At 40.6% G+C, this 25,857-nt stretch overlaps 2 protein-coding genes and 1 pseudogene across 5 annotated transcripts in view; 2 read left to right on the top strand and 1 right to left on the bottom strand.

The window, feature by feature from the left end:
• Positions 1 to 4,883, top strand: part of Kcnq5 (potassium voltage-gated channel subfamily Q member 5) — a 527,081-nt gene extending 522,198 nt beyond the window's left edge. For all 4 annotated transcript variants that reach the window (XM_047559119.1, XM_047559117.1, XM_047559116.1 and 1 more), the window contains one exon: positions 446 to 4,883. In XM_047559119.1, the coding sequence (XP_047415075.1) occupies positions 446 to 1,408 (963 nt within the window). In that variant the 3' untranslated portion in view covers positions 1,409 to 4,883. The remainder of the gene's footprint in view (positions 1 to 445) is intronic.
• Positions 4,884 to 14,559: 9,676 nt separating this feature from the next.
• Positions 14,560 to 15,505, bottom strand: LOC124989268 (KH homology domain-containing protein 1-like). Its single transcript, XM_047559192.1, has 3 exons — positions 15,406 to 15,505; positions 15,070 to 15,252; positions 14,560 to 14,747 (listed from the first exon to the last, which is right to left on the bottom strand). The coding sequence occupies exons 1-3, from the start codon at positions 15,503 to 15,505 to the stop codon at positions 14,560 to 14,562; spliced, it is 471 nt and encodes a 156-aa protein (XP_047415148.1).
• A 3,274-nt stretch (positions 15,506 to 18,779) lies between these two features.
• On the top strand, positions 18,780 to 21,486 carry LOC124989267 (60S ribosomal protein L7-like; annotated as a pseudogene).
• The last annotated feature ends 4,371 nt before the right edge of the window (positions 21,487 to 25,857 follow it).

Raw genomic sequence — 25,857 nt, 5'->3', positions numbered from 1 at the left:
CTTTGTTTTTAAACTCAGGGTCACCTGGATTGATACGTAGGTCTTAATTTCACTATAGAATAAGTTCCTTATTAAAATGCAATCGAGTTCCTGAAAGGCCATCAGTGGAACTGGGAAAGGCAATCTAACTGGGATGGGGAGCTTTAAAGTTGCATTTTTATAGCACTTATGTGCCTTTTCAGAACACCAGTCATCCATTATAAAGAAGCAGAGGGGGATGGCCAGTGGGGATTATATAGAAACCAAAGTAGCTCTCTCCCCTAATAACCTTCCCTGCTTCATCACTGTCAGATGCTACTACATTCACTGAGTCCAAACTGCATGTTACTTTACACTCTATTTATTTAACTATATCGACACACTCTGACCATAATTTTAATTCCAGAAGTGAAATTCATTCTTCACAGCAGGTTGTCCTCATGTGTTACCATTTCCCTCCTTTTAGGTCCAGTCCATTGAGTCTAAGCTGGACTGCCTGCTGGACATCTACCAACAGGTCCTCCGGAAAGGCTCTGCCTCAGCCCTTACTTTGGCTTCATTCCAGATCCCACCTTTTGAATGTGAACAGACATCTGACTATCAAAGCCCTGTGGATAGCAAAGACCTGTCCAGTTCCGCGCAGAACAGTGGCTGCTTAACTAGATCAGCTAGTGCCAACATCTCGCGAGGTCTGCAGTTCATTCTGACGCCAAATGAGTTCAGCGCTCAGACTTTCTATGCGCTTAGCCCTACTATGCACAGTCAAGCAACACAGGTGCCAATGAGTCAAAGTGATGGTTCCGCAGTGGCGGCCACCAGCAACATTGCAAACCAAATAAATGCGGCACCCAAGCCAGCAGCCCCAACAACTTTACAGATCCCGCCTCCTCTCCCAGCCATCAAGCATCTGACCAGGCCCGAGACCCTGCACCCAAACCCCGCAGGCTTACAGGAAAGTATTTCTGATGCCACCACCTGCCTTGTTGCCTCCAAGGAAAACGTTCAGGTTGCACAGTCAAATCTGATCAAGGACCGTTCCCTGAGGAAAAGCTTTGACATGGGAGGAGAAACTCTGTTGTCTGTTCGCCCCATGGTGCCCAAGGACTTGGGCAAATCTTTGTCTGTACAAAACCTGATCAGGTCGACAGAGGAACTGAATTTACAGCTTTCAGGGAGTGAGTCAAGTGGCTCCAGAGGCAGCCAAGATTTTTACCCCAAGTGGAGGGAATCCAAATTGTTTATAACTGATGAAGAGGTGGGTCCTGAAGAGATAGAGACAGACACTTTTGATGCCACCCCACAGCCGGCCAGGGAAGCTGCTTTTGCATCAGACTCTCTAAGGACTGGAAGATCACGATCATCTCAGAGCATTTGTAAAGCGGGAGAAAGTACAGATGCCCTCAGCTTGCCTCATGTCAAACTGAAATAAGCTCTTTGTTTTATTTCTAGGCATAGCAGTTCCTTTAGCCATACATATCATTGCATGAACTATTTTGAAAGCCCTTCTAAAAAGTTGAAATTGCAAGAATCAGAAAGAACATGAAAGGCAGTTTATAAGCCCGTTATCTTTTAATTGCATGAAAATGCATGTTTAGGGATGGCTGAAATTCCAAGGTGCATCAACATTAACCCACTCATTTAGTAATGTACCTTGAGTTTAAAATCATCAGAAACCAAACACTGCTAATGCTACAGGGTATATGAAAACATCAAGATTAGGTGATCTAGAAGATTTCGACACTGTGTTTTGAAATTGTGGAAGAAAACACCTTCAAATTTCAGGCATTTCTGCTTTGTAACTAAATACAAAATACGTTTTCAAAATTAGGCCATAATGTATATTTAAACACAATGGCTCTCATAGCTGCTAACAAGGTATCAAGTAAAACAGAATTTGGGAATAACAGAAATGGTTGCTTATTTCAAGATATATTTGCCAACCCATTTCTATTCAGTCATTTTATTATTAATGTAATTTGTCAGTTTGTATGCTTTTGGTGATTTAGCGCTGTGGCAAGCAATTTTGCACATCATTTTCATGTTGTCCTTTATGACAAGAATGTTTTTTCATTTAGAAAATGTGCAAATAATGAAATTCAGGGCCAGCAGGGCAAATAGACTCACTATCTGACATATTTGACTTTATGGAAACGTATTCCCTGATGGCAGAATCAACTCTATGAGTGGTCAGCTTCTATACACATGCATGAAACACTGATGGGTAGAACAGCCAGTGTGATTGGGCATCTCTGCGATGGCACCAAGCCCAGGTTTGCCAATCCTGGCCGTATGAAGGGCCAGTGTGAGAAGCTATTGCCATTTAGCCAACACACAGGTAGGACCCTGGGGAGCGGGACAGTTAAGTGGAACTGAGAGACAAAAGGCTTCAAAAGAAGCCAGAAACAACACCAGGAAGTAGGCTATATCCAGAAAATGACTTCTCCCTCAAAGGGCAGTGAGAGGGAGAGAAACAAACCAAAATAAAAGAAATCAAATTTTTGGAAAACGAGTATTGCTAAGGAATTCAACTGCCTAAGCATCCCTTATTCTTATATAGAAACAGAGAATTTTGCAAGTTATTTATTTTTTAATATACCCTGAATGTCTTTTGCTATTATGTCTTACATTTTTGCATATGAAAGGCTACAACTAAAGGTTCCTTTACTTTTTATACTATAGTGAACACTTGGTATTCTCCCCAAGAATGTTGTCCCAAATCTGAAATTACCAGTTCGATTTCCTCATAGAAACATTCACAATTAGAAGCCAGATAGCACTGCAGGGTCCACTAATCACAATGCTTAATAATATATCATGGCAGAAAAAAGACCAAGGGAAAGAAGTTAAAAATGTATTTATCAGAAAGGAAGAAATGGCCAAGTGCTGTGGAGCACTGTACTCCCAGCAACTCAAGAGGCTAAGGCAGGAGGGTCACAAGTACCAGGCAACCCTCAGCAACTTAGTGAGGCCCTAAGCAACTCAATGAGACCCTGTGCCACAATCAAAACAAGAATGTTTGGAGATGTGGCTCAATGGTAAAGTGCCTCACTCAATTCCCAGTTCAAAACAAAAGAAAGAAATGCAGACTGGTTTTTAGAAACCGAGCTCTCTCAGATGGTCAGAACCTGGGCCAAAGGCAAGGAAAGGAAAAAGAACATTTCAAATAAGTTAAACCTCAAGAAAGGAAGAGCTTTTCCCTTGGCAAACCTCTGAGCTGCCTCCAGCCAAACTTCTCCAGCAGCCAGGGATAATGACCAGGAATATTAACTGGCCCTTCAAAGAAAAGAGGCCCCCAAATCCAGTGACCCTTTCCAATTCCCCCGTAGCAGACAGTCTCTATCACTACCTTTCTTTTTTTCTTCCTGGATTGCTTATTGATTCCCTACCACTATTTTGCTCTGAAATTTCACTAGACCTTATCCATCCTCCATCCCCAACCAATTCTTCTCTCTACCTAAAATGTTTTTCTTAACATTTAAAAAATTTTTGTCCCTTTGATAAATTTTAAAAGCTTCCTCTTCTCACCCCACTTGGATCCTAATACTATCACCTGCAGTGTATTATTCAGAACCTTCTTGGCTGCTGGAGATACACAGTCTAGAATCTAAATTTTACACTCCAGTTAAAAAGATTTTGTCAAGCTTTTAAGGCTATTATTTTCATTTTCCAAACATAGAATGTTAGTCAATTATTAAATACAAATTTTCATCTACCCTTGTCTCTACTCAACCCAAAGTTCTGACATTGCACCCAAACGCACATCCCTCCACAGACCTAAAGCCAGACACCTGCCCTGTACTCGGCAGGTTCTCTCCAAATATTAGCAGAGGAAGAAGAAGGAGGCAGCGCCTTTCAGGTAGCACTGATTCTTGGACATACTCTGTCCCAGGTCGAACCCCACTGGCAGCAGGAATTCTGAATGTATCGGGGACCCCTTCTTAGGCCTCAAATACAGTACAGTTGGTCCAGCATTGCTAAAGACTGACGATTCAGGAACAATGCCTAAACACATCACTGAGGTCTTAATCATAGCAAAATGTGATAAATTGTATTGTGGAAAACTTTTATACATTTAAGCCATGACCATTTTGTCTATCTTACTCTTGCACAAAGAAAAAAATCTCTTGGATGTTAAAATTAAGATAGTTGTATGGTATGAAAACTGTAGGTTTCGTCATGTCACTCTCTATGGAAATAAGAGGGGTCTCCCATTTACACTAAAACCCCATTGGTCAATCCCAGGTGGTGTCTTGAAGCACAATTTAGCTGAGTACTGAGTAGTCACAAGCTCTCTCAGTTCAGGTTTGTTCGCCTTCTTCAATATGTAGGGTTGATCAAGCTAATAATTAATTGCAAATATCCCATGTATGAGGTTAATTAAAAATTTTTGCTATGTCTTATCTAAATGTTTGCATTTGTTCAATTAAATTGATATCTGTAGATTGCAAGTTTTGTTTAAAGTAAAATACTTTCCTGAGTTTCTAAGTCCTTATCTCTTGTTCTAAGGTGCCTTTCTCACCTCCCACTGACTCAGTGATTCTGAAAGTTCTTAATTTGAAAATCAAACAAGTCTAATAATGAGGAGGAAATCAGGCACAAAGTGACTAAGTCTCCTACCCATGTGCAAAGCAAAACCATAAAGAATGAAGAAACCTGGGTGACTAAATATATGGATCTCTTCATTCAAGCAGATTGAGGAAATATCACAAATATTAACTCCCCAGAAGCTGATATTTTTTGCCTTAAATGACATGGTTGTGTTTTTTAAGAGAAACTTAATATAATTATGTGCATTTAAGTGAGCAGTTCTGAAAGTCATGTACGACAATGCAATTGTCTATTTCCTGAAAACAAATAAATCGGGAATATGGTATCCATTTCAAGCTATCATTAAAATGTTATTTCCTTTGCTCTCTTTTACTGGGATTATTCGTTTTAAAGTAAAACAGTAAAAAGCTATCTATAAACAACTAATATAAACATTTTATCTGAAACTAACTGGTTGGTTCTGAATTGACTGATCCAAGTCAACTAAACTGACAGTTTTGAGACTGAAATATAAAAATTAGCTTTTTGCAATGTTGCTAAAGAAATCTTTGATAATTTGAGAATGGGGGAGATTTTCATGTGCTCTTTAGAGTATTATAAGAAAAATTCATTTGATATAGATCATATGAGCTTTGTGTTAACTACAAGTTAGGTATCCTTTATCTAAGAAGTTTGAGACCAGAAGTATTTTGGATTTTAAATTTTCTCAGATTTTGGAATATTTGTATATACATAATGATACATCTTCAGGATGAGATCCAAATCTAAACATGAAATTCATTTTATATATACTTTATATGGAAAGCCTGAAGATAGTTTTATACAATTTTTTTTTTTTTTTTTTTTTTTTTTTGTACTGAGGATCAAACTAAGGGCCTTGCAAATGCTAGGTAAGCATTCTTCCACTGAGCTACAACCCCAGCCCTTTACAAAATATTCTTAATAATTTCGAGAACTGAACAAGGTTTCATGATATAGAATTTTCCATTTGTGGTAGTCATATAATTGCTCAAAAAGTTTCAGATTTGGGATATTTTGGATTCAGGTTTTCCGATTAGGAATTTGGGGGTGGAGGGTATGCTGAGGATTGAACTCAGGAATGCTTTACCACTGAACCACATCCCTAGTCCTTTTTATTTTTATTTTGAGACAGGTTCTCATCAAGTTGCTTAGGACCTCCCTAAGTTACTGAGGCTGGCCTGGAACCTGCAATCCTCCTGCCTCAACCTCCTGAGTCATTGGGATTGCAGTTGTGTGCCACTACAGTCAGCCAGATGAGGGACATTTAACCTGTGGAATAAAAAGGTTTGTTAAACAAGTGATAAGAAATGGAAACCAGGTGTGTGCCCAAATTTTGCCGCCTCTGGTTACTAAGAACTATTTTTAGTACCTAGCCCTGCCTTACTAGGAAAGGGCTCCTCCTCCAAATGTACTACATCCTTGTTCCTTAAAAAAAATTCTATTACTTCTGTTCTGCTAGCAACTTTCTGCCAGATGACTAGGATTAATTCCAGTGAAATCATTTTCAAGAAGGCCCAAAACGGTGGAATTCTGAATCCAAAGCAAGAAAGCCCTAACTGGTGTTCTAGACCTGGGGAAGAACAACGAGGGACTGCTACCTTGAAGGAGGAGGGAGCTTCCTATTATGGCTCTTAAAAGATCGGAGATGTGCCTGCTTTATCAACCTCTAAACGAGTAAAAATGAAAGTGTGTACAGGACAGGTTTGCTTGACCAACTTGTAAATGCAAACTGCTTCCAAACATTTCTAGAACTACTTTGTAAGCAGTACTTTACTTGGTAAGCAGTAACCAGCCCCAGCTCTTAAAAGCAAAATATATTTATAATTATTTTACCCCGACCATGGATTAAAAAATAGTTTCCTGGACCTTAAAGTGGCAAAGCTTACTAGCCTGGTTTCAAGTGTTTCAATAATCAGATACAATTATTTCTTCAAAAAAATTTTAATTTTCATTAGCTATAACACTCCCTCTAACCAACCTAATTCCATATTATTGAAGGTTTTATTATATTACAAAGCAGATACTTTTCAAATACATTATATGCAACCTGTAGATACAGGCACTGCCCAAAAACTCAAATGACAATTTTTTTCTTTTCAGATAAATAGAAAAACCCCGAAGCACATTGGTTTAATATGTTAGTCTACCACTCATGATTCGTGTCAGTTCTGCCATAATTTGGGGTGACTAGTGGAAGGATATGCTCTAGGAGAGATGTCAGTGTTCTACAGTTCCCATACATGGTGACAGCACCCACTCCTACTTTTAAATCTGTCCACCTTATGTTTCTTCTCTTACCTTTAGTGACTTTGCATACTAACTTTTTCTTCCTTCTCTGCCTATGTTGCTATGACTGGCTTCCTAGATTTCCAATCCCTGCAGACTCTTGTGCCCTCAAGTAACTAGACACTCGCTTTCTCCTTGCTGTAGCTCACAGGGCCATTCACCCTGACATAAGTTATTAGAAGAGCGTGCCACATAGACTCCAAAAGCAGAGATGCTTTTGAGAACCAATGGACTGCCTCACCTGAACCCTCAGGGCAGTGCTTGATGCCCTCTCCCGTTCCCAGCGATCCCACTGCTTGGTGGGAGGGGAGGCCAACACCACCACTCCAGGATGGGAGCTGCTTGTCTTTAGAAGAGACTATTTCTGCTCTTGGGTTCCCAAGACCATGGTTGTCCCATTAGCCCTCCCCATCCCCACCCCTGCCGCACCTAGCTCTCGCTCTTTCCCCTCATAAACAGTTTACACCTCTTTCATTACCAGCAACTTTCCAGTCTCCTCTTCCTCTTTATTGTACTCCATACCTCATCTTCACACAGCTTTGGAACTAGTGACAGCATTTCAATTATGACAAACCACATATACCACAGTGAACCCATATGATTAAAATGCAGCTGGAAAATTTCCTATTGTAAGAAAAGTGTGGCTCAGTTTGGGTCCCAAGGCAGCTCAGACCCTTGAATCCAGAGGAGTAAGCACTCTGGGGCGCCCTGATCTGAGTTGCGGCCCAACAACAGCACCCAGAAAGCCACTCCGGACCTGGGAACTCACACCAGAGATTTTATTAGGCGGACAATCGCCTCCGCTCTCGGGGCTGGGAGAGAAAGAGAGAGAAAATGGCGGGGGAGCTTCTCCTAAGTAGTGGAATTTCACAGGCTAACAACAGTCAGGCCAATTACTGAGAAGAGGGCTCGCAGGCGGACTAGTGAACCAATAACTGGCTAGGATGTTCACAGACTGACAATCTAGGGTAAGATGGGAGAGGGAGAAATGGCTGCAGTGTAAAGGGCGGGGAAGCAGCTTTATATTATACCTGTCACCTATTGACATCACAGTCATTATAATGTGGTTGCACAATGAATCACATGTTCGTGGTGATGCTGGTATACACAAACTTACTGCACTGCCAGTGATACAAAAGTTGGTGCGTTCAATAAGGAATAGTAATAACATTTGAAAAACAACTACATTACTAATATATTTACTATATCATACTTTTTATTATTACTTTGGCATGTACTTCTATTTATAAAAATTTTTACTGTAAAACACTGCAGTGTGATAATGCAGCAGCCTCAAATATCTTATGTTCACCATCTTTTTTGATTGCATCAAATGGCCACATGGAATGACTGACCTAAACACAGCCTGTGATGTTTGCATGATGAAACTACCTGACAACACATTTCTTAGAACTTATCCCATCAACTCAAGAGCCTGGGACAGAAGAATTGCAAGTTCAAGGCCAGTCTGGGAACTTAATAAAACCCTGTCTCAGAATAGAAAATAAAAAGGGTTGGGATGTAGCTCGGTGGTAGAGTACCCCTAGGTTCAACCCCCAGTACCCAAAAAAAACAAAAAAAATCCCATCATGAAGCTATCTGTGACTGTGCTTATAAAATAAATTGTAGAAGGGTATAAGGTACTTTCGTTTCCACAGCATTCACATACTAACCAGCCATGGCAGTCAGACTCACCCTCATGTGCCACCACAGAAAAACTGCTTTATGAGTTCATCCATGATCTTCCACGAGTTGATTCAATGGACACTCAGTCGGCATCCTTTGTGGTCTTTCTATAGTAGCTGACACCACAACAAGGGCTAAGGATATAGCTCAGTGGTAGAGCACTTGCCTAGTATGTGCCAGGCCCTGGGTTCAATTCCCAGTACTGCCAAAACAAAGAAAGAAAGAAAGAGCAAGACAAGTTGACACAACTACTCTTTACCTTAAAACACTCTCATCTTCCCAAATGAAAATCTGTCTCTAAATATAAAGGGGAGCTGAGTGTGGTGGCGCGCACCTGTAATCCCTGCAGCTCGGGAGGCTGAGGCAGGAGGATCACGAGTTCAAAACCAGACTCAGCAACAAGTTGCTAAGCAACTCAGTGAGACCTGGTCTCTAAATAAAATACAAAATAGGGCTGGGGATGTGGCTCAGTGGTGAGTGCCCCTGAGTTCAATCCCCAGTACCAAAAAAATATATAAAGGGGAAAAATGCTTTTCTGTTCTCTCACTCAACAATCCACACAGAAGACTCCTGTGACCTCTGATCACCAAGAAGCACGTGGAGATTTCTCCCCGCCAATAACCAATCAATCCATTCTACATTGGACACCAGCTGTGCCTCTTCCAGTTCTTAGTTCTGACACAATCATCCTGGAGATAGTATCAGATCCCACAGGCTCACGGCTCAGTTCCACAGGACTGCCCCAACTTCAGACGTTCATCACCAGTAATAGTAGCATAGGTTGAAACGTACACTCTGCTGTAGACTGGGATTCCCACTACCCTGTTTTTGGGTTCCATTAATTTGCTAGAGCAACTCACAAAACTCAGAGAAACTTTTTATTTACATTTGCCAACTTATTTTAGTGGATCTTAAAAAGAATTCGAAGAGATGCATAGGGCCAGATTATGTGGCGAGGTAGGAAAAATCCTCTAAGAACCTCCACATGCTCAGCTCTCTGCAGTCTCCCTGAACTCAATCTTTAGGTTTTTATGGAAGCTTCATTGTGTAGACATGGTTGATTAAATCAATGGTCACTGGTTATCAATTTAACCATCAGTCCCTTCCCCTCCCTGGGGCTGGGAGATTGAGGTTAAAAATCCCATCTGACTAATCATTCCTTATCCTTTTTGGTGGCCAGCGCCCTACCTGAAGCTATCTAACCCACCCCCTTCATCTTCTCATTAGCATACAAAAAACACATACTACAGGGCACAGCCTGTAATTCCATCAACTCAGGAGTCTGAGGCAGATTGCCTCAGCATTTAGTGAGACCCTCTCTAAAAATAAAAGGGGCTGGGGCTTTAGCTTAGTAGGAGAATGCCCCTGGGTTCAATCCCTAGTACTGAAAAATAAAATAAAATAAAAAACGACACTTCTCACTGTGGAGATTCCAGTGTTTCAGGAGCTGCATGTCGCCTACCTCTCTGGCTTGCTCATCTTTGACTTCTCCAAATTCCTTATTGATCTTTGGCACATAACTGTCTGCAGTGGATTTTGTTTCAACCTCTTCTCTTTCCTCCTCACTCATGCTCTCCCCAGGGGTCTCACCCATGACCTCAACTACAAGGTGGTCTCCCCTGTCTCGTGTCTCCAACCCAGATCCCCTCCTACTCATCACATCTACATAACTTCACTTGAGCCCTAAATTCACCTTTAATGCCCTAGGGTAAGAAAATTTGAGGGCAAGAACATCATATTCACAAGGTCCCTCTTGGCTTCTCACACTGTGCCTGCAAAAGGAACTATTTATGTTAAAGAATAAAAGTATCTTGTTTGCTCTGGGCATTTAATGCAGTTCCCAACCACTTCCAAACTCTAAGTTCAGGAGCCTTTCAACCAAGAGGAGAGTGTGATTACCAACTTCATTCACCCCGTGTCACAAACTGAATGTGTTACTTGCCCCAGAGGTCTTTACTTTTCCAAAAGGACCCAGGAAGAACTTAATCTACGCCGAATAACCAGTAATCATGTGTCCACAAGATGGGAAGAGCACCTGGCTCAGTAGCCCTGCTCAGGCTCCGCCCGGGCCTCAGCGTCTTCCACCTCCATCCCCTCGCCAGCCCCCAAAACAACTGACAGATCCCTCAGATGACACCCAGACTGGACTCTGCCCTTTTATCTAGAAGACTGGTTACCCCCAACTTTGCTATAGATTCTAAAGGAAAAGAGGGACTCTTCTCCCTTCCCCCACCCCTGAGCCCTGGATCTCCACATTCCTGCTTCCCCCTTCTCCTGCTCTATTTCCTACAGAGTCTTGGCTTTAGAGTAACAACCCATGCCTAGTGACAGCCCAGTATTATGTTAATATGTGCTTCCCAGTTATTATCTCACTTGATCCATCTTACCAAAAGTAATGCACCAGTTGGGATGGATTTGGCTATAGGTTTAAGAAAACCCTGGCTGAAAACATGTATGGTAGCACAAGCCTGTCAGCCCCGTGACTTGGAGGCTAAGGCAAGAGAACTTCAAGTTCAAGGCCAGCCTGGGCAACTTAGGACCTATTCCAAGGAGTCAAGGCAAGCTTTAACTGAGACCTGGAGGGGGAGGAAGGCATGGCCAGGAGCACACTGGAGCAGGACACCATTGCCTGGCATGCGGAAGATGCTCAATGAATGGTCGTGGCCCCACATGACTCTGGAGGTGAAATGTGAACCTTACATGGCAGATGGTGCCTTCTGTCCTTGGTCCTACGAGGATGCCCTTCTAGTCAGTCTTTCTTATCTAGAGACTTTCTTATCTAACATAACTAGAAGTCCAGGCAGAGTACAATTTGCTCGATTACATCATCAAGATTCCCAGTTCTAGACGAATGGATAAAGAAAATGTGGTACGTGTACACAATGGAATACTACTCAGTCTTAAAGAAGAATGAAATTATGGCATTTGCAGGTAAACAGATGGAACTAGAGAATATCATGCTAAGTGAAATAAGCCATTCCCAAAAACCCAAAGACTGAATATTTTTTCCTGATAAGTGGATGCTGATCCATAGAGTGTGTGGGGGTGGGGGGAATGAAGGAACTTTCGATTGTGCAGAGGGAAGTGAGAGGAGTGGAGTGGTGGGGATGGGAAGGACGGTAGAATGAGACAGACATTCTTACCCTATATATAGCCTCTCAGGAGGCTAAGACAGAAGGATCACAAGTTCAAGGTCAGTCTCAGCAACCTAGTGAAGCCCTAAACAATTTGTCGAGACCCTGTCTCTAAATAAAAAACATTTTTTTTTTTTTTTAAAAAGGGCTGACTCAGTAGTTAAGTGTCCCTGGGTTCAATCCTTGGTACCAAAAAAAAAAAAAAAAAAAAAAAAACCACTTGAGGTAGTTACTATTATGGCTTCATTTCCTAGATGAGAAAATCAATGCTCCATGAAATTAATAACTTGCCAAAGATCACAAAGTTATTTAGCAGTAGAGTTCATATTTAAACTATATGTAGTCTCACTTCAGTATTGGAAATATCAAATCCTAGGTTGACTCCTGGGCTCTGACATCACAGAAACCTTTAGAAATCAGAATTACAACCTGGAGAAAGTAAATGCTAATTTGATAATTACTGGCTTGAAACTTAACTGAAGGAAGAAATACTCTTGGCAAACTTTTTGTTTTTTTGTAACTGGTGACCGAATGTTGGGGCACTTTACCAGTGAGCCACATCCCCAGCCCTTTTTGTTTTTGAAACAGGGTCTAAGTTGCTTAGAGCCTCACTGAATTGCTGAGGCTGGCCTGGATCCTGTGATCCTCCTTCCTCAGCCTCCTGAGTCACTGGGATCACAGGAGTGCACCACCCTACCCAGCTTCAGGCATTTTTGTTTTGTTTTGTTTTATTTTAATAAAAGGTTTGCCCTCTATTCTGTGAACTCTCAATTTTAAATTGTCAATTAAGAAATGAATATGGGCAAAGATTGTGGCTTAGTGGTGGAGCGCTTGCCTAGCCAGTGTGAGGTACTGGGTTCAATTCTCAGTACCACAGACAAATAAATAAAGGTTCATTAACAACTAATAAAAATATTTTAAAAAAAAAAGGTAAATATGACATTTCCTTTGAGAATAATGTGGTTTGGTTGTTCTCTTCCTCCAGTCAGATTCGTGAATTTTTTTAACTGCGAATCTGATCTAACTTTTGTTTAGTAACTGGCCATGTAAAAATCATATAGTTTGCCAGGTATAGTGACATGTACCTATAATCCCAGCTACTCAGTAGGCTAAGGCAAGAGGATCACAAATGAGGCCAGCCTGGGCAACTTAGCAAAAACATCTCAAAATAAAATTTTTAAAAGGGCTTGGGTTGTAGCAAAGGCCTCTGGGTTCAATCTCCAGTATCAAAAATAAATAATCTTTTTAAATAAATAAATCATGTAGCTAGAATTTCTTAAAATATTTTTAGTTGTAGATGGACAAAATACCTTTATTTACTTATTTTTATTAGGTGTTGAGGATCAAACCCAGTGCCTCACAGGTGCCAGGCAAGTACTCTACCACTGAGCTACAGTCCCACCCACAGTTAGCATTCTTGTTAACTTCAAAATATATTCCAAATTCCTGACATTTCTACTACTCCACTGTGGTCCAGGACAGCCATGTCTCTCCCAAGTACTGCAATGGCTTTGATACCGCCTTTTAACGGTAAGAGTTCTGCTTTCTCAGGTGCTGAAGTATAACATCAGAGAAGCACACCAGGGTAAAGCATATTAAGCAGGTTTTATTTAAAGGTAATAATATAGACTTCTCCCAGGAGGGAGAAGGGAGCCATGGCTGATGTTCTAGAGTCCCAAGAAGTGAGCACGCCCTACACCTTTTATTATAGTTAGGGTATCTTTTGTTCTGTTCTCTCCCTGCTTATCTCTCCTTCCTGCCTACTGACTAGGCCCAGTAGTTGCGGTGACATAGCAAAAAGGTAAGCAGCAGATGGCAGGGGGAGGGTCAAAGTATTCAGGCAGGTAAGGGCAGGGGGGGCATTAATTAGCAGCTCCCTGCCTGTAGTCCTTGACAAGGGCAGGTAAATTTGGTAATCAATGAGCTCTGGAGATACTTGACATTCCATTCTCCCAGGGGCAGTCTCCAACTTCCAGATGCAATGGCTTCACGGCCTCCATTTCCTGGATTTGACCCAATTTCCTGTTTCTACACTAACTGCCTGTCCCCAATTCTGACTTCAGCTTCACTACAAGACAGATTCCTGGAGATACGGGTTTGAAGAAGTGTTCAAAGGTAAGGGCCTGTGTAGTTTGCCATAATATTGGATGAAGAAATCCAAATGTATGTTTGGCATTCAAGAGAATGTTCTGAAGTGAAAATTCAAGAAGATTTACTGATCATCTTATTCACGCTTTAAAGGATCTCAGGACACTTTGCTCCCAGAAAACCACCCCCTCAAAGCCCACCTTCAAAACTTCTGGCAATCAGGGACAAGGTTGGCTACCTCATGTTCAGACTCAGCTGGGTTGCCTCCTTACCTATTTCACAGGCAGTAAAAATGAGTACCACCTTCCGTCTCCATCTGGACCTCCCAACTTCCCACTCTTCCTTTTTATTTGCATTTTAATTTCAGGAGAAGCCTCAACCTCCTAGGATGATCCCTTCTATTCAGAAGCCCCTGTTTTCATTAATCTAAGAGCTTCTGGTCTGAGGAAAGCAGTTCATTAAAGAGATGTCTTATGACTGGGCTGGGCCTCCCCAGAGGCTGTAGAGACCACCCACATCTCAGCACCAGGCTGCCCTAAAATACCTTTCTGGGCTAGATAAGCTTATCCAAAAGAAAGCGGCCGACACAGTAAAGGCATTACATATTAGGTAGCATGCTTTATTAGATATCTTTGCCAGTGAAAAATTTTTCAACATTTAGGAAACTTCCTTCAGACACATGTCTAGAAGGCTTGAGAGATTAAATGGGCCACAAATTCAAACTTCTATCAGGTCTTTCACGTTTTTCTCAACAAGGGCTAAACTAGACTTCTCTCATCTAGCTGCCCGGGAGGGCATTCCCTTATTATGGATAGAGCTAACTCCAATGCAACTGAAAACAACCATGCAATTGGTAAGGGGAACCCTGAGGAGCCTCAAGAGAGATGATCCTACTCAGTCTTGTGGCCAGTGATATACTCCAGGTATCTGGTTCCACCATGGTGTTGCCAGTCAGGTCTCCATCGGTCAGGGGCTGGCTCCGGACACGCTTCAACATCTCCAGGCCTGTGAAGGGAAAGACCAGGAATAGTGAAACACAACTCACGACTAGGAGGCTGCAGTGCAGGTAGGGACCCCCCACAGGGACATTGTGGGGAAGACAGCCATTCCAACCCAGGCACTGTCAGATGAGCCATTCATGACTCCCGGATACCTTTTCTCTCTCAGTGACTTCAGGATACAAAAATGGTGTGGTTTTGGCCCTCCACTTGCAATGGACTTTGCAGAGCACCTAGATTCCCAGCCACCTGAGCAATCCTTGAATGCCACACAAATCTACCAGAACTGTCACTTTGTTCTTAACCACGATTCAGGTAAAGATACTTACCTTGGGACTTATAGTAAGAATTCTGGCTCCCCACACTCCGAATCATGGCCAGCAACCACTGCCTTGCTCTCTGTGGTCCAACGACAGTAACTCGAGTCTGACCTGTGGCTGTGAACCACGGCTCCAGTTGAATGAGGGTGTGGCTATGCAACTCAATGCAGCGAAGGTAGGTGTCTCCCTGACCTGTGAATATAAGAGGGGAGAGAAAGGAAAAGTAAACCCCAGCACTTGGTGAGACAAAGAGGTGGCCCTGAGGGTAGGGACCTGGGGCAGACTGGGGAGGGGAGAGAAAGGTTGGAAGGGAGGGATGGGGGAGGAGATATTCAGGTCGCCTACCGAATATGTGCTTCTCCTGGTCTTCTTCCATGTAAAATACCAGCGGAGAATGAAAGTTTGCAGGCAAGGTCCACCACGCTTTCTTGCCAAGAGTGCTCATTTCCAAATGGTGCACTGCTCTTACTTGATTCAAAGCAGGGCAAGTCCAAGTAACTGGCTGGAAAATGTGAAAAAGAGCCTCGGCCCTGTGTTATATATGGGCACTCAAACAACCCACCCTCTGACACACCCTAGGGATTTTCTGTTCCTGTAACCCCCTCTCAAGATAATCCAATCCAGCAATATTCTACTCTGGGCTTAATCCCTTCATTCCATATTAGATGAGATAATCAGTGCTTGCCCTTACAATTCCCAGGGATCCAAAATTTTCTTTACTCTAATTTCAAAGGATTTTGGAGCAGATCCATTGAGCATCAACCAGGTCAGGGGTGGCAGAAAGGAAGGTGCTAGGGCAGGAAGACTCGCAGAGGCTCCCTGGATTTTGACAGGTTCTGGCAGTTAACCAATAACTACACATGTGCAGTCAAACAAAGCTGGGTTTATATAGTGTGCTGCACTAGGGAAGCAGAAGCCAATTTTCTAAAATGGGACAATTAGATAATTATCTTAGCAATCTTCATCTAAGCGGTAGGGAGATGAATGTGATCTGAATTGTAAAGTATTATCTTTATCTAGTTTCAAATAGTTTCAGAGTGGCCTTTGTCCATTAGTTTCCATCACTGTATCTGAATGGCCTTGACCGGTTAAAATATTTTTTAAGAGCCAAGGTGCGGTGGTGCACACCTGTGACCACAACGGCTCGTGAGGCTGAATCAGGAGGATCCCAAGTTTGAGGCCAGCCTGGGAAACTTAAACAGATCCTTAGCAACTTAGCAAGACCTGGTTTCAAAGTTTAAAATAGCTGGGTGTGGTGAATAACATGCCTGTAATCCCAGCAACTTGGGAAACTGAGACAGGAAGGTCGCAAATTCAAGGCCAGCCTCAGCAATTTAGTAAGGCTTTAAGCAATTTAACAAGACCCTGTCTGAAAATAAAGATAAAAAAAGGGCCGAGGGTGTTGTTCAGTGGCAAAGAGCCCCTGGGCTAAATTCCCAGTAACAAAAAATAAAATGAACTGGGGATGTAACTCAGAGATAAAGCACCCTGGGTTTAATCCCAGTACTCAAAAAAAGAGAGATGTTTATATTTAGTAGGGAAGATTATGGTTTATCTATCAGTTTCAGATTATAAGCTCCTAAGTGTTTTTTCACTCTTCACCCTCCCCTTTTGGCCAAAAACAAGTCAGCCCTCAGGACTTGAATTTGCCCAGTTCAGATCCACACCATCGTCAGAACTCATTAACAAGGTTACTCAGAGCATACGGCCTACAGTGGCATACAGTTAGTCTCTCATAGGCCATTTGTTGCAAAATGAGATATTGAGTGATCTGAAAAGTCAATGACTGCACGGTAGCATCCACCATATTAAACATAACACACTGTCATACACAATGCAGGCAATCATTAGAAACTAAATGACTGTGTATCCTATCAAAAGACTGCACAGACATCAAACCCATGAAATCATATCCCAAAATCCATCCGAATCTGTTCTAGAGATCCAGGGTGCCTTTTCTTTATTTAATAGAGTCACAAAACTATCCTACCTGACCAATAATGTTCTAAGGATGTGCTGTAAGCACTGTTTGTGACCAAAGTTCTCGGCCAGTCAAAGGATTTGCAATCGCTCATAGTCGCCTTGAAACTTAAATTGAAACTAGTTTGTAGAGGTCATGTCATTTGTAACTTCTGTTGAGGGCCAGAGACACATTGTGGAACACATTAGTTGCACTATTCCTGACATTGAAATTGGAGCTTCCTGAGTATAGAGGAAGAGGGAGCCAATCATCTGTCCTTGGAGCTTTCCTCCACAGTCCAGGCTTGCCTCATTTTAGGTCTCTAAGTATCTTTCTCAGAAAATACAGCTTCTAATAGGAGTAGGTGATTAAAAATTGGAAAATATTTTTAAAGTTAATAGTATGATTTTAATATTTATTAATAAATATTCAAAAAGCTGCATCATACCACACAAGATAGGTTTGTATAGTGATTAGGTGAAAACCTGATGTCCGCATGAACTGTGGTAGCTTAGTGTTACACAAACTGTATGGGGGTAAATTGTCACCTATCACAATGTGACTGGGGTACTGGACATGGTGGTGCACACTTGTAATCCCAGTGACTCAAGCGGCTGAGGCAGGATGGCAAATTCAAAGTCAGCCTCAGCAACTTAGAGAAGCCCTATGTACCTAAGCACGACTCTGTCTCAAAATAAAAAATAAAAAGGGCTGCAGATGGGGATGTGGTTCAGTAGTTAAGCACCCCTGGCAACACACTAATACCGCAAGGATGATCTCCATCTGTTGTTGCAATAATGTCAGTAGAAGTATGTTGTTATTTGGGGTCAGTGTCCAATTTTGATAGAAGTAAAGGTTAAAATTAAACTTCAGGAAAATTCAAGTTCCAGAAGGGGCCCACAAAAGAAAATCTGCCATTTAAAGTGTGGAAAGGAACAACTATTAGATTTTCGTTAGTCAAAACAGATGCAGGATGAAAATTTTTATTAATCAGTTAGTTTTAAAACAATAGATAATAGTCCAAGAAAAATACACAAGAAGATTTTGGTTTTGCCTTTCCTTAGGTGGAGAAAAATAGTAGAGTTAAGATGAAATATGGACAGGGGTTGTAGCCCAGTGGTGGAGCACTTGCCTCACACATGTGAGGCACTAGGTTCAATCCTCAACACCACATAAAAATAAAATAAATAAGGGTATTCTGTCCATCTACAACTAAAAAATATTTTTTTAAGAAGATAAAATATGAAGATTTCTGAAAGACTCTTGAAAACTTGTTGACCTCTGGAAGCCACCAAAGAATGATAATAAGTAGAGCAAGAAGTTCATTGAACAAGACAAAGGGGGAATTAAGGGAAGAGAGGGGGTGGGAATAGAAAAGGCACTGGAATGAATTGGATATAACTTTCCTATCCTTATATATGAATACATGACCAATGTAACTCCACATCATATACAACCACTATAATGGGATCTAACTGGAACAAGTTATTCTATGTATGTATAATATGTCAAAATACACTCTAGTGTCATGTATATCTAGAAAGATCAAAAAAATAAACAAAAAAAGAAAAGCAAAGGAATTTCACAGAGCTGAAGGTAATGCATCTGAGAAAGAAGTAGCTTGCTCAAAAGATGCTTCAAAAGGCAAGGAGATGTTATGGGGCGCAACTTAAGAACAGACCGATCACCACTGAGAAGTCCAAATTTGAGAGTCTTTATTAAGCTGGCCAACTGACTGTCTCATACAATGCCCCAAAAAATGACTATTGGGAGAACAACCTCGACCACAGCGTTGTAGGGGTTCTTATACCAAAAATCACATTAATCATATGTGTCTGTTGCTATGATTCAAAATTACACATTAACATCATGAGATCATCGACAGAGGGGGAAGTGGGTCAAAATGACTCTTACCTAGGTACAAACTAAAGAATGGTTACTAACATCCACACAATCACTGTTCACATGGTACATTGTTTAGGAGCAATAGGGATCAAAAGAGAGCAATCTTTCTTTACATAGGAATTATCATTCTGTATTGTTAAACATGTCACACTAAGTAACTGATGATGGGCACAGAGGTGGGGTGTTCCCATGGGAGAAGCTTATTTCCTACATAACATGGAGTCTCAAATCAAAATGGAGTCTGTTTAGTCATTTCCCTTAGAGTCTGGCCTGTAACATTCTCATGGAGTCAGATCTGTCAGCCCATCACAGAGGAAGCTTATCTGTGAAAAAGCCAAGCATTTCCACAAGGAATACAGGCAGATGTACAGAACGGAGATTCAAATGACTAGGATGGCAAGAAAAACTGGCAACTTCTATGTACTTGTAGAACCCAAATTGACATTTGTCATCAATCAGAGGTATCAATGCTGTGAGCTCAAAGGTTACTAAGGTAACCTTTGTTACAACTTCTTTTCCTTCGCCCAGATCTTCAGTGCCCCCTTTGTTAAGCTCAACAAGGCTTCAGTTAACATGTTGAGGACTGTGGAACCATGCATTGTGTGTGGGTATCCAAACCTGAAGTCAGTGAATAAACTATCTACAAGTGTGGATATAGCAAAATCAGTAAGAAACGAATTGCCTTGACAGATAACACTTCAATTGCTTGATCTCTTGGTAGGTATGGCATTGTCTGCATGGAGGATCTGATTCATGAGACCTACACTGTTGGAAAACATTTCAAAGAAGCAACTAACTTCCTGTGGCCCTTCAAATGATGTTCTCCAAAAGGTGGAATGAAGAAAAAGACCACCCATTTTGTAGAAGGTGGAGATGCTAGCCACCGGGTAGACCAGAACAACAGGCTTATTAGAAGAATGAACTACAGTATCTACTTTGTAATCTGGACAGTTAATAGAACAGTACCTGTTCTCAATGTAAAGCAAACAAACCAACAGAAATAAAAACACTTAATGAGAGCACTAACAACTAACATCCAGGGGCTTTAATTTATACCCTAAAGTAAGTATATTATAAATGTCACTAATTGACAACTGACAAAGAATTTTTCTTTTTTAAAATCAGTGTGTTGACAGTTATTGTTTCATTCTATCTGCAAAAGGATTTTTTTAAACTTTAGAACCACACAATCATCATATTATAATTAACCTCAGAAAACCCAATTTTACTTTGTCAGGGTTTTTTTTTTTTTTTTTTTTTTTCCCCTTCCCCCCACCCCTCCCATCCCTCTTTTCCCTCTATATAGTCCTTCCTTCCCCCATTTTTGCCCCCCTCCCTAACCCTCACTCTAACCCTAAAACTAACCCCTCCCACGCCCCGTTATGTATCATCATCCACTTATCAGTGAGATCATTCTTCCTTTGGTTTTTTGAGATTGGCTTATCTCACTTAGCATGATATTCTCCAATTTCGTCCATTTGCCTGCAAATGCCATAATTTTATCATTCTTTATGGCTGAGTAATATTCCATTGTATATACAGCTCAAAGCCCTAGAAAAAGAAGAACAGACCAACACCAAAAGTAGTAGAAGACAGGAAATAGTTAAACTCAGAGCTGAAATCAACGAAATTGAAAGAAAAGAAACAATACAAAAAATTGACAAAATAAATAGTTGGTTCTTCAAAAAAATAAACAAAATTGATAAACCTTTAGCCACACTAACAAAGAGAAGATGAGAGAAAACCCAAATCACCAAAATTTGGAATGAACAAGGTTTTTTTTTTTTTTATGTTATTCTGTTTGATAACCAAAAGAACAGTCACAATATGTTTGAATTTCTCAAAATTTGGAGAATGTCAACAAACCTGAATATTTCTATTATCCTTTCCTTTATAAGTTATCAGAGCAAATATTTTTGTAAATGATGGTCATTCCAAGAAACCCAATAAAGCACATTTTAATGTTTTGATGATTTTGGATTTGGTACCCGGATTTTAGAAAACAAAATAAAAACTTTTTTTTTTATGCTATTGGGGATTGAACTCAGGTCCTCACACTCAGTTGCTGGGCTATAACCCTCCCACCCCACCCTTAAATAAAAAGGTATGTCTCAGACTAGAGTGCTAGTGGGTTAAAATGGTAGAAAATGTATGAAATGGAGATGTATTTTGAAGTTAGAGCCAGCAGGAATTTCTGATTTCAAGATTCGAGGCAAGTGGCTCAAAAAATGTTTCTAAAACTTAGAGACTGAGTGCCGTACCACCTTGGTGTCTTTCTTCTGCTTCCGTCTGCAGAACCCCGGACAGCAGCAAGAGTAGCAATTCGAGGCCACTCCTGGGACCCTATGGGAGGTACTCAGCTGAATGGTGGAAGTTGGGCAGCCAGCTGGGACCAGCTGATGGCCCTGGAAAATCTCCGAAACACCCGCACCTCACTTTGCATTGCAGGCTGCTCGGCTAAGAGTGGAGACAGCCAGAGAATCCACACTCTGACACTACCTCCTGGTCTTCCCTCCAGGTTTGACAGTGAGGCTTTCCGCCTCAGTGGTGTGTATGCTTGAATCCATCCACAAGATGTGCTTCTCAGAATACCCAGGTTTTGGTGGTGGGAGACTGAGACCTGAGAAGGGATCCCCTGGTGACCTTTTCCTGAGGTCACATGTGCATCTCCTGGAAAAGTATTTTGAACAGTGTTGGAGATATTTAGAGCCTGGAGTTTTTCCCTTCTTCTTGCTCCCTCTTCTATCTCTCTTCCCAATCTCATTCTGTTAATCAGTCTCTCCCTCTCTCTTCTTCCCTTTCTCTCTCCCCTCCATCCACCCCACCCCAGACCCCCTACTCCTCCTCTCCTGCACCTTAAGTGCAGCACAAGATGCCTTCCTCCTCCTGGAGAGCATTACGTTTGCTCAGAGGAAAGAAGTAGGGTGAAGACAAAGATTTCTTTCTGCTCAGGAGGAAAAACAAAATGAATACATCCCCTGAGAAAATTAGTGCATAAAGAATTTAAATTAAAAAAAAAAAGAATTTAAATTGAAAATGGGAAGTTGTTGAGGCAGATGAGATCCAGACCCTGCTGTCAGAGAGGAAGCATCCAGTTTGACTTGATCTTGTTGCCAAAGCCACGTCTCCCACTCAAGTCTTTCAAATGTACAAAAGCTAAGTGACAATCTGATCCACTTTTAACTACTTAATAGCTATTGTTTTTATTTTATTTCATTTTATTAATTTATTTACTGATTTATTTACTTATTTATGGTACTGGGGATTTAATCCAGGGGCACTTTACCACTGAGCCACATCCCCAGCCTTTTTTATTTTTTTATTTTGAGACAGGGTCCCATAAGTTCTTGAGAGCCTCACTAAGTTGCTTAGGGCCTCACTAAGTGGTTAAGGCTGTCCTTGAACTTGTGATCCTCCTGCCTCAGCCTCCCAAATCATAGGGAATACAGGTGTGCCTGAATGTGCTTGACTGCTATTGCTTTTAAGTACCAACCATCTGACTTTCTGTTTCCATCTGTCCTGTAGGATATTTGGTGTTGCATGTTAGTGTTAATGATGAAATTTTGAGGTATTTTTTGGAATAAAGAAAAAATCAGAAATAAAGTATTACTTTCCTAAGTTTCCTTACGATGGTCTTTATGTTTGGAGGTGGAAAAAAAAAAGGTAAAGTTTCAAAATATGTATAAGTGACACCTGTGTTATCAGGAGACTTGAATTTCTATTTCAAGAAAACTAATCTTCTAGTTAGCATAGTGCACATATTGATATAGAAATTGTTTAACTTTTGTGTTGAAGCTAAAAATAATCAGATCAATGTAGAAAAATTTTATTTCAGGGATAGCAAATCACTTACCAATTTATTCATGCATAATTATAAAATTAGTATAATCCAAAGTACCACAATAGGACCAGAAACACAGTCAAAAATAGTGTGCAGTGGGTTACCTAATGATAATTGTGCACAATCTTTGTTACCTCATATTTTAGAACATAAAAAACAAGACTTGCAAGTCTAAAATTTGAGTAAGTAAATGTTTTTATTTAATATACTCCTATGAATGTGCACACACACAAAAGTACAGGATCCTTAATACTCTTGGGTTGACCTGTCTCCTAATGGATGTGGACTCACAACAAGACAGGCACATCTGAAACCAAAACTCTCAATAATTTTCTGATAGTAGGAAAATATGCTAATTAATATGCCCACAAATAAAATAGAGTTTCTATTACATCCTCCATGATATTCAAATGATTCTTTATACTTGAGAGAATAAACAGACCACCTATGAGAAACAGCTTCCAATTTACAGGTTTCATTTAGTATGATTTCTCAGATTTTCAGGTCATGCAGAAGTCCAAGTCTTCTTTTTTAAAAATTTTTTCTTATTTGTGCATGGACACAATAATTTTATTTTATTTATTTATTTTATGTGGTACTTAGCATTGAACCCAGTGCCTCACATGTGCTAGGCAAGTGCTCTACCACTGAGCTACAACCCCAGCCCCAGAAGTTCAATTCTTATTCCATAGCTCTACCACTCTGTCAATCTCTAGATGACAGTGAAAAGCTTTCAATCCTCAATGCAAGAACTCAAAAAACTTAACTTGAAAAATAAATAACCCAATCAATAAATGGGCAAAAGAACTAAACAGACACTTCTCAAAAGAAGAAATAAAAATGGGCAAAAAATAAATTTTTAAATGTTCGATATCTCTAGAATTAAAGAAATGCAAATTAAAACTACACTGAGATTTCACCTCACTCCAGCCAGAATGGCAATTATAAAAAATACAAGTGACAATAAATGTTGGTGAGGATGTGGGGAAAAACGTACACTCATATGTTTCTGGTGGGACTGCAAATTGGTGGAACCACTCTAGAAAGTGATATGAAGAGACCGCAAAAAAGTGGGAATGGAACCATCATTTGACCCAGTTATTGCACTCCTTGTTGTATATACAAAGGATTTTAAATCAGCATACTACAGTAATGCAGCCACATCAATGTTTATAGCAGCACAGTTCACAATACCTAAGCTATGGAGTCAACCTAAGTGCCCTATGACGATGAATGGATAAAGAAAATGTGGTATATATACACACAATGGACTATTACTCAGCCATAAAGAATGTCTTTATGACATTTGCCAGTAAATGGATGAAACTGGAAACTACCATGCTAAGTGAAATAAGCCAATCCCCAAAAAACAAAGGTCAAATGTTTTCTCTGATATGTGGAAGCTAACCTACAATAAGGGGGCAGAAATGGGCTAAGGAACTAAACAGACACTTCACAGAAGAAATACAATCGATCAACAAATACATGAAAAATTATTCAACATCTCTTGCAATTAGAGAAATGCAAATCAAAACTACTCTAAGATTTCATCCCACTCCAATAAGAATGGCAATCATCAAGAATATAAGCAACGGTAAATGTTGGCAAGGATGTGGGGGGAAAGGTACATCCATACATTACTGGTGGGAATGCAAATTGGTGCAACCATTATGGAAAGCAGTATGGGGAATCCTCAGAAAACCTGAACTGGAACCACCACTTGACCCAGTTATCCCACTCCTCAGTCTATACCCAAATGACTTAAAATCAGCATACTACAGTGATGCAGCCACATCAATGTTTATAATAACTCAACTCACAATAGCTTAACTATGGAACCAACCTAGATGTCCTTCAACAGATGAATAGATAAAGAAAATGTGATATATATATTACAGCATTTGCTGGTAAGTGGATGGAGTTGGAGAATATCATGCTAAGTGAAATAAACCAAACCAAAAAGACCTAAGGCTGAATGTTTTCTCTAAAATAATAATTTAAAACAAAAAATTTTTCAATGCTCAGATGTCTTGAAAATATAGAAAAAAAGATTCTTATAGTGGTAATGGAAAGTAACTTCCAATCTCATTTCAACTTCAGATGATTAGTTTAGACTGATTATGGTAATCCTATTACCCTTGCCAGGTGATTGGTTTAGGAAATGGTAACTATCCTGATTTTGAAATGAGGTAAAACCTGGAGGAGTCTTCTAGAGAGATTTTTTCATTTCTGAAAGAGATTTTTTAAGAGAAAGAAAAGAACTTGCCTCTTCTCTTCTCCTGGTAGTTGTGACTGGATGTGAATTTGTAAACAACAAGAAGCATCTTGCTACCACCAGTCTGAAGAGGAAGCCAACACAGGTAGAGAAACTAAATCTGAGCCCTTGACATACTATGCCTGGATTTCCCTCTATTGGCAATAATTGCCCCTCCTCCTCCTCCTCCTCCTCCTCCTCCTCCTCCTCCTCCTCCTTCTTCTTCTTTTTATTCCTGGTAGTGGAATTGAACCAGGGGTGCTCTACCACTGAGCTACATCCCCAGCCCTCTTTATTTTTTATTTTGAAACAGGATCTCACTAAGTTGCCCAGGCTGTCTTTGAAATGCAATTCTCCCGCCTCAGCCTCTCTAATTGCTGGTATTACAGGCATATGCCACCACGCCCAACAGCAATAATACTTTCTTGACATCCAGTTTGACCAATATTTTCTGTTAGGTGCAGTTCAAACTATGTTACTTGATAGTAGTTCCTTTTACATGCTTCTCATTTTGATAACTGGGCTCACCAATATTCTACTTTTTGAAGGAAGGAGAATGAACTATAGGTAACCAGTATTTTTTCACATAATATCTTAAGATCAAAAAGTACAGTGTAGGGGCTGGGGATATAGCTCAGTTGGTAGAGTGCTTGCCTCACAAGCACAAGGCCCTGAGTTCAATACCCAGCACTGCAAAAAAAAAAAAAAAAAAGTACAGTGCATCTTGATAGTTTTAATTTGGAAGCACTTTCCAAAATGATATAACATTAGCATCAAATAACTCACAATTGAAATGCATATGTAGTTCTGGCCCTACTGAGCACCAGAAAACTAATG

Source organism: Sciurus carolinensis, chromosome 7 (assembly GCF_902686445.1).
Source record: "Sciurus carolinensis chromosome 7, mSciCar1.2, whole genome shotgun sequence".
NCBI lineage: Eukaryota > Metazoa > Chordata > Mammalia > Rodentia > Sciuridae > Sciurus > Sciurus carolinensis.
Note: the sequence above shows the minus strand (reverse complement) of the source record. Positions and strands in the feature narration are given on the sequence as shown.

Bases quoted from the DNA above. Each gene is read 5' to 3' on its own strand.
- LOC124989268 (XM_047559192.1), bottom strand. From the start codon at position 15,505: ATGAGCACTCTTGGCAAGAAAGCGTGGTGGACCTTGCCTGCAAACTTT. The intron at 15,253-15,405 runs GTAGGCGACCTG...TTATATTCACAG, and splicing joins CCAGGAGAAGCACATATTCG to GTCAGGGAGACACCTACCTT. The intron at 14,748-15,069 runs GTAAGTATCTTT...TTCCCTTCACAG, and splicing joins TTCTTACTATAAGTCCCAAG to GCCTGGAGATGTTGAAGCGT.